Genomic DNA, 9,516 nt, shown 5'->3' on the forward strand with positions numbered 1-9,516 from the left:
AGGAACTCAGGGAGTGAGCTGCAGGTGTATTACGCGTCACCCCGGAGTTACCAAGACTTCTTTGAAGCCATCCGCAGAAGGGGAGACACATTTTATGTTGTGTCATTTCGAAGGGTAAGTTCATTTGGAGAGAATGGAGCAGATATTTTTGAGTGCCTACTGTGTGTAAGACATGGGGCTGACTATGGTGGAAGATATAAAAAAGGGAGGGCCAGGAGGCAATGTAAAACACGCTCTGGGAGTGGACCGGTCTGAGTGCCAGGACACATGCCTGACAGAGGCGGTCGGCGTCGTGAAGCTGAGCACGGAGTTGACGGTGGGCTAGGCGTTTAGGAAACATAAACTACTTAAGGGTTTTCATTCATTGTCACTTATAGCCATACCAGAGGAAAAGTAAAAACAAACACTTCCTGTTTAGACTTTTCCTCTTCCAGTTTTTTTTTTTTTAAATCATGTGGTTATTGAAGAATAGACTTCTGAAATGTAGATTTAAGGTGAATGATGGGCTGGTTAACATATTAGTGAATAATGTATAATTACAATACTTTAGACTCTTTATTAGTCTTTTCTCTGTTCATCAAACATGTGCTTGTGTCGGTGAAGAATGTGTTAGATAAACAGCTTATGTTAAAGTAAATTTTTGTGCTCGCACTTTAGAGTGTCACAAATGTTAGCCTACATGGGAAAAATGCATAGCTATTTACATTCCATCTACTTTTGCTACAAAATGGAAATATATTCTTTATAGAGTTGCCTTGAGACTATTTCTGTAAGAGTGTGTGTATCAAACCACACACACGAGTGAGTGAGTGAGTGAGAATTCCTCAGTCATTTGTATCCTAAGTCATTCTGCCTGTCTGTCTTTCTTTTTAAAAGAGAATAAAGTAGGGGGTGGTTAAAAAATAACAGTAGAATAAAGAGCGAATTCTGTCATTGTTGTTAAAACCCATTGTTGGGGCTAGTAAATGGCGTAACGGTTACGTCATTGGACTCACATAAAGTCGACTGCGATTCCAGCCCCAGACCTGGCGGCTTAAAACACACCGGGCACACGTACGCACATGCCCAAAATCCCAGAGGCAAATGGAGGAGAAGGGATTGCGGGATGGCCATCCTCCGGTGGGGGTGGGGGTGATTTCTCACTGTCTGTCTCTCTCTCCAGTGAGCACACTCACTCTATAGCAAAAATCTCTCTTAAAAAGAACAAACAAAAAAACCTCATTGTCACTGAAATTCTTAGTTAACTAGTTAACTCTTTTACTAAGGTAGAAATATCTAGGTAGCTTAGCATTTCAGGACCAGAGAACTTTGGCACTTTCTCTTTGGCTCTTTCATTTACTGATAACTAATTTATCACACTTTGGGATTTTTCTATCAAGAAAGAATAAGAATAAGCCTGAACTTAATTAGATAATAATAGAAAGGTAATTTCCTTTTTCATTTTTGTATTAACGGTAGGTAAAAGAATTTTAATTTTCACTTTATGATGATGACTGTGAGCGATGTCATGGGACAGGAACCTAGTTCTTCAGTATCTGGATTGTTCTTTTTGCTCTTGGTACAGCGAAAATGAAAGAAGTAATAGTTACCTCATGTATGGTCTTCTCTTCTGTCTTTCAATATAAAATCCTCTAGCAGTTTCATCAAAAAGGCAAGTGCCATTATTTGTTATGCAGAAGGATGTAGACTTTTTCTCCCACTTTAGGTCTTGATTTCTTTGTCAAATATCACTATAATCGATTCTGAATTTACTTGTGCTGGAAATTCATAAACAGAGAGATTATAAAGCCCCGTGTTTCTGCTTAGCACGACCCAGACATTTATAACAGAGCCAAATAAGCAAGCCACATTGTTTTATTTCATAATTCAACTTGCATTTTGTAAGATATTTAAAAATTTTAAAAAGTAGAAGTTTTGCAACCAGCAGATAGCGTAATGGTTATGTCCCTGGACTCCCACATAGTCGGCTGCTCTTGAGTCCCGGACCTGGCGGCTTAAAACTTATGCTGGTGCGTGTGTGTGCATGCCCAAAATCCTGAGAGGAGAGTGGAGGAGAAGGGATTGCTGTGTGCCTCCCCCCTGGGGGGTGATCTCTTGCTTTCTGTCTCTGTCTGGAGAGCAAACATGCCCTATAGCAAAAATCTCTCTTAAAAAAAAAAAAGAAGTATCTATTGACTGTGCAATGTACATTAGTTAATAAACTACCTTTCTCCAAAACATCCGCTCCTCACACCCAGCATTCCTGTGCCCTTTAATCTCATTACAGTCACTCTGCTAAAATTATTGTCTTTAAAGCAGATACGCTTCTGGGTAACCACTGAGCCCCCCTTATAGGTCCGCAGGAAGGAATGCTCCCAGCACCCCTTGCAAAGGCTGGACATTTTTTCTGTTTTTTTTTTTTTTTTTTTTTTTTTTTTTTTTTTTGTCTTTAAATGTTTTTACTTCCAACACAGTAACCCATTGTGTTCACTTGGTTTAGTTCTAGGAATTCATACCTTGTCTTCCTGTAGCTGTTTTGCCATTTTCACTTCTCTTTGATTTGTTTTGGTATGTTTGGAAAATAGAGGGTAAAGAGTAACTTTTCCTTAAACTTCCAAAGGAAAAAATCCAATTACATTTAATATTTATTTTTTCTTAATGCTTTTGTATTATAGTCTATTCAGGGAAGGAGGGGATAGATTAAAGATAACAAAATGTATTCAAGAGCATAGACAGAAACAAATACTCAGAAAAGCTCATGGAAGTTGGAGGGGGCAGCAGGTGGCATGGTGGTTAAGCTGCTGGATTCTACATGGGCAACTGCAGTTCGAGTCCTGGACCTGGCAGCTTACAAATCACACCGGATGTGTGTGTGTGTGTGTGCTCAAATTCCAAGAGGAGAATGGAGGAGGAGGGGTTGTGGACATCCCTCTGAGGGATGATTTTTCACTTTCCCTCTCTTTGTCTCAGTCTTTCTCTCTGGAGAGCACATGCGCCCTATGGCAAAAACAAAAAAATAAAATAAAGAAGAAAAGTTAGATAAGAAAGTGATTTCAAAGAGGGAGAAAAGATAAATTGAGAACAAAGTTAGGAAAATGATATTCATTTTTAATTTCAGTAAACACTGAAATACCATCCTTAGCTGCTGCTTTGTCATCCTCTAATGTCAGCCTCTTTTTTTTTTTTTCTTTTTAAATCTTCCTACAACAGTTGCCCATTAAGAACAGGTTCCTTAGATTCAGATAGGCATGCGTATCAGATTATTGTATGATCCGCACTTGTTTGACATTTCTTTTCCAAATACAATGGATGCCTACTTTTGAAGCACTTTTTAAAAAAGTATTTTCTGTATTCAGTGTCACAAATCAAAAGTAAACACTTAAAAGGATCTTCGTATCTGTTGCAAATACGTAATGCAACAGGACAGCCTGAGCTATTCCTCTGTACCTGCTCAGAGATGTCTCACTCTCCCTGTTTTTGTAAGTATTCCAGATAAAGCACCTCAGGCATTTTACCCCTGCTTTGTCTCTTATGAAAATTTATTAACAGTATTGTATGTGTGGCATGGGTTGTACGGATAATCTTAATTAGCAGAGACTTACTGTAAGCTGTAATACATGGATATTGTTATGTTACCCAGAGATACATTGGCTTTCTTTCTTTTCTCTGCATCTAAGCTTTAGAACTAAAGAAATTATCCAGGCAAAATGTTTAACGGGCTTCTACATCACCAGGGAGAGCTTGGGGGTATTTGCATTCTCATTTTACTTTTTTTTTTTTTTTACACAGTTTTTTTGCCATAGGGCACATGTGCTCTCAGGTAAGAGACAGAGAGAGGGAAAATGAGAAATCACCCCCCAGAGGGGATGGTCACACCACAATCCCTTCTTCTCCATTCTCCTCTTGGGACTTTGGGGATGCACACACATGTGCCTGGCTTATATTCAAGCTGCTGGGTCTGGGACTTGAACCGCCATCAGCTGTGCGGGAATCCAGTGCCTTAACCACCATGCCACCTGCCGACCCCATCATTCTTATTTTTTAATATTTCATAGAAGCATTTTTTGGGTGGGTTGTTACTAGACCCTGCTGCTTTCTTTTTGAAAAAGAGGTGGTTTCTGGAGTCTGTGCAGATCATGCAGTGTGAGCCAGAATGTTGAAACTTCAGAAGAAATACAAAATAATGCCCTCATTATTGCAAAAAAAAAAAAAAAAAAAAAAAAGAAGTTGACATGATGCTCTTTGTTTAAGATGTTTGCCAAAGGTTTATTCCTATGAGTGGCCATAAAAAAAGAATTTAACAAAAATAGCAATGGTATTTCCTAAATTAGTTCATGGATTAATACTTAATACATGAAAAATAGCATATTTTCTTAAAGTATTTATTTCTGAGAAATTTATGGTTAGTTTATATATATGTGTGCATGTGAATATATGATTGTATTGGGTCGTCAGAAAAGTCTCGTTCCATTTTTGCCTAGACAAACATACAAAAACACATCCTAACTTTTTTGAAGACCCAATATATACACACACAATTATATATAGTTTATATATATATATACACACACACAATAGATATATGTAAGATCTTCAGAGGCAAGAATTTCCTTAGTAATCCAAGGAAATTGGTCAGTTTATGAAGTTAACTTCAAAAGGAGACAGCTCCTTATTGTGTTTCTTGAGACTTTATGACTTGAGCATATACGTGGATTTGGAGTCTAGCCATTTCTTATCTCCACTGTCATGGCCTTTCAGCCAAATTCTAGCTGGGAAAAATGTGGATAAATGAGTTTGCAAAGATGCTTGCAATTTTTTTTTTTTTTTAAATCTTATCTTAGACTTAAAAAAAAAGTTGCGGAGGCTTTTATTTTCTAGTTAATTTTTTAACTCACTTTTTAATTTTGTAAAATTTAATTTTATTAATATTATTATTATTTTAATTTACCATAGTACACCTGCACTCACCAGAGAGAGAGACAGAGAAAGAGAAAGAGAGACGAAAAGTGAGAAAGCAAGCTGCCAGATCCAGGACTCAAACTGTGGTTGCCCATGTGGGAGTCCAGTGTCTTAACCACCACACCATCTGCTGGCCCTTTCGGCTTACTTCAAAATACATTCTTCTTCAGGACGAAAACACATTATAAAAACAGAGCAGAATTGTCCAAGTACCCCGTTAACCTGGGTGTGCCTAATGATCACATCCCTGATGTTCTCTTTGGATATTCACTTTTTATTTCATTTCATTATTTACAGATACTAACACCTTTAATGTATGTAACCTTTGTAGTTTACAAACCTCTTTCATATACAGGATCTCATTAGTTCCTTATGTTTAATAATGTATTTGTAGTCCTGTTTTACAAATGAAAAACTGAGACAAAGACATGTTTGATAGTTCATTGAAAGGGACCAGCAGTTAGCGTAATGGCTATGTCGCTGGACTCCCAGGTAGTCGACTGCGGGTCAAATCCTGGACCTGGTGACTTAAACTCACACTGGGCGTGTGTACCCAAGATTCCCGAGAGGAGAATGGAGGAGAAGGGATTGTGGTGTGGCCATTCCCCCTGGGGGGTGATTTCTTACTTTCTGTCTCTCTGTCTCTCTGTCTCTCTGGTGAGTACATGCACCCTATAGCAAAAACCTCTCAAAAAAAAAAAAGTTCATTGAAAGATGTAAAAATGGTAAATATTAGATCTACGGCCAAATCAAGGGGAGAAAAGAAAGAAGCAAAACATTTAAGCGGACACAAACATGGAAAATTATCTGTTGATAATACATGTGATAATATCTCTGATTGAACTATATAGTGCATTTAGGATGGGAAAATTCATTTAGTATGTTGTAACGATACCCAGTGATTGAATGTAGCAAAAATAATAAAAAAGAAAGAGGACAATAATCGACATAGTATAATATAATGATTTTTATTCTTTACATTCTGATGCTTTTTGATACATTCAGAATATATAAATAACAAACTATCCTAACCCTCTAAAACCAACCATGTTTCAATGCCAGATCTGCTGGGCAATTTTGGCAGAGTTACTACACATTGGAAATTTTCTGTTTGTTAATTACCTGATTATAAATTAAGCACTTTATTAGGTCACGCTTCATAATACCGAAGAACAACTTTAAAGTTATGATTTTGTGTTTTTCTTTAAAGAATTATTTATTCATTGCTATTTATTAATATTATTTAATTTGACCAGGAAGAGAGAGAGAGAGAGAGAGAGAGAGAGAGGAAAGTAAGAAAGCAAGCCACCAGATCTGGGATTCGAATTGTAGTCGGCCATGTGGGAGTCCAGCGCCTTAACCACCACCTGGCCTGCTGGCCCTTTAAAGTTTTTCTTTAAGTCTCAATGATTATAATAGAGCTTCAGATTTCCAACTAGAGAATAGAACAAATAGGCCTTGAAAGTTTCTAGTTTCTTCCTGAAACAATATCTGAAATTCTCAACATGTTGGAAAAAATGCTCTGTACTGTCTTTAAATGGAAGTAAAGGCTAGCAGGTGGCATGGTGGCATGGAGTTTAAGGTGACAGGATCCCATATGGCTGACTGTGAGGTTCGAGTCCTGGACCTGGCAGCTTGAAAAATCACACTGGGCGCATGTGGATGTGTGGGCCCCAGATCCCTAGAGGATAAGGGATTGTGGCTTGGCCATTCCCCCCACGGGGTTATCTCTCACTTTCCCTTTCTCTGTCTCTGGCAAGTGCATACATCCTATAGGAGAAATTTTTTTAAAAAGGAAGTAGTTTAGCCAGAATAGGCACTATTTTAATTATTGGTACTTAAGACCATCTCATTAAGAAAAGTGGATTTTTGTTTGTCTCAATGCTATTACGGCTTTTTCTTATGGCATGCTAGATTCTTGCAATCAGGAGGTTTTGATCCCAGTCTCCTTGTTGGATGTGAGTTACTGTTACGGCGTTAGGGGATTTAGTCACTTGATTTTGGTTGTACTATATTGTTAGTGAACATAAAAAGTTCCTATTATTTGGACTTTTCAAATTGCAGACTCTAAAACAGCTTGCTCTGTGTTTGAAAACCGATTGTTCAGCAGTCGATGTAACTAGAATTGTCGACAGAATAGCCACTGACACAGAATTTACAGCTCATGAATAACCGAAGTCTATTCTCAGCATGGTGGACAGATCCCTTCGAGTCAGGCTAATTTTCCAGCTGTTCATTATCTGTATGCTCTATTTAGTAGTCTTGTTTTTCTATAGTGCGTTTTCCCAGTGCATTTGTTTAATCTCCCTTTTTCAGATTGCATGTTTTTTTTTTTTGAAGAGGTTTTTTTGTTTGTTTGTTTGTTTGTTTATTTTGGTGTAGGGCGCGTGCGCTCGCCAGGCAGACAAAGAGAGACAGAGAGACAGAAAGCGAGAAATCACCCCCCAGGGGGGATGGCCACACTGCAATACCTTCTCCTCCATTCTCCTCTCGGGATCTTGGGCACGCATGCACATGGACCCGGCTTGAGTTTTTTTAAGCCACCAGGTCCAGGACGCGAACCGCGGTCGACTACGTGGGAGTCCAGCGACATAGCCATTACACTAACTGCTGGTCCCAAATTGCATGTTTTTTTTGGCAGGGATAAAGTGTATTCCTCCCGTTCGGTCTTTTACACGATATGTTGTAATGCATTGCAGACTGCAGAACAAGTCCTCAGTATGTGCTGTTCCGGCTGCCGTTGCTTTGTGCCCTTTAACCTCATTCTTCATGGCCTACTGTTCAAAAGGTTATTAGAGCTGGGGTTTGCAGAAACAGAACATTTTTTTCCTCAGTCATTGTTTAAAATTATTTTTGTAATTTGGATAACCATGAAAATTTTAAAGGATAGGTAGTCTGCTTTGGTGTGGATGGACCGTTAGCCAAAGAATAGAATCATTACTGAAAGGCTTTTAATGTTATACTGAAAAAAGGTGGGATTTAATAATTTGTAACTTAAAATTCTCATTTTCCTTCTCATCCATTTCTAGATTCTTCATACTGAGAAGAAAAAAGTATTTCCTCATAGTAGAACTGTATTCTAAGAAAGAATATTTCTTCATATCATGAATATGCAAGGAAAAATATACTTAAGTAGCTTACTGATAACAGGCCTTATAGACTGCGTTCTAGACCCAGTTTTGCCACTCACTGACATTTACTGTGTAACTTCTGATTCTTTGTCTATAAAATGATAAAGTTAGAGAAGGTTTATATTTGCCTTCTAGTTTCAGAAATCTGTGGTTTTCTTCTAATTATTTGTGTGGTATGTGTGTATATATTTGAACATTGCCCTGTTAGGAAGTTGTAGTGTCACTTTAAACTATTTGAAGTTACTAAATTGATTCAGTCTAGTAGAATTAATACACTTTAAGGGTTTTGAAAAAAATAACAAAATGTCTGGGAACCATCTGTTAGCGTAATGGCTATGTCGCTGGACTCCCATGTAGTCGACCGCGGTTCGCGTCCTGGACCCGGTGGCTTAAAACTCGCGCCGGGCGCGTGTGTATGCGTGCCCAAGATCCTGAGAGGAGAATGGAGGAGAAGGGATTGTGGCATGGCCATCCCCCCTGGGGGGTGATTTCTCACTTTCTGTCTCTATGTCTCTCTCTGTCTGTCTGGCGAGCGCATGCGCCCTATAGCAAAAACATCACAAAAAAACAAACAAAAAAACCCCCAAAAAACAAAAACAAAACAAAAACAAACAAAAAAACCCCAAAATGTCCAGTTACAACAAAATGACAAGTTACAAGGTAGGCCCATAAATTAATTAATTTGATTTGTTTGTTTGTTTTTTAGGTTTTTGCCATAAGGCATGTATGCTCACCAGAGAGAGACAGAGAGAGGAAAAGGGAAAAATCCCCCCTGGGGGGGGATGGCCACACTGCAGTCTCTTCTCCTCCATCCTCTTGGGATCTTGGGCACCCATGGACATGTGCCTGGTATTATTTTATTTTCAAGCTACCTAGGTCCGGGACTCTAACTAAACTGGGCCATGTGGGAATCCAGCACCTTAATTGCCATGGCACCTACTAGCCTCTGAATTCTATTTAGCTAGCCATTTTGTAATTTTTAAAATATTCTCTTAAACAATGCACAATATGACAACCTTTACTTCTTATAACATTCCCACGAAGTAGGTACAATTGTTACCCTGCTTTAAAGATACGCCATCTGCGGCACAGACAGATGAATGAGTCTGACCATTGTGATATAGTTAAGTTGCGGCAGAGCAAGAATTTAGTATAGGGAGTCTGGCCCCAGTGTCTATTCCTGATCGTCGTCGGATATCGCCTTTCTAAAACTTTTACACCCAAGTATTTATCTTCCAAAGTAGTCATCTTGGATTTGATTCAGTTGATCTTTGATCTGTCTGTTCAGATCATACTTTGAGATGCTTCTGGTTCACTTTCCAAAGAGAACAAGCCTTAGACAAAGCCCTGTGGAAAAGCCATTTAACGTAGTAGTCTGGGAGGAACAGAAGCCTGCAGGGAAACACAGAGGAAGTCAGAGAAATGTAGCAAGAGAATTGGAAGAGCG

General features: G+C 38.7%; 1 protein-coding gene across 1 annotated transcript in view; it reads left to right on the forward strand.

Annotated features, from left to right (window-relative positions):
- ATF6 (activating transcription factor 6) overlaps positions 1-9,516 on the forward strand; it is a 255,241-nt gene that overhangs the window by 133,730 nt on the left and 111,995 nt on the right. Inside the window, exon 17 of the mRNA XM_006142264.2 lies at positions 3-114. Within this exon, the coding sequence (XP_006142326.1) occupies positions 3-114 (112 nt within the window). The remainder of the gene's footprint in view (positions 1-2; positions 115-9,516) is intronic.

The sequence above is a fragment of the Tupaia chinensis genome, unplaced genomic scaffold, assembly GCF_000334495.1.
Source record: "Tupaia chinensis unplaced genomic scaffold, TupChi_1.0 Scaffold000070_1, whole genome shotgun sequence".
Taxonomy (NCBI): Eukaryota; Metazoa; Chordata; class Mammalia; order Scandentia; family Tupaiidae; genus Tupaia; species Tupaia belangeri.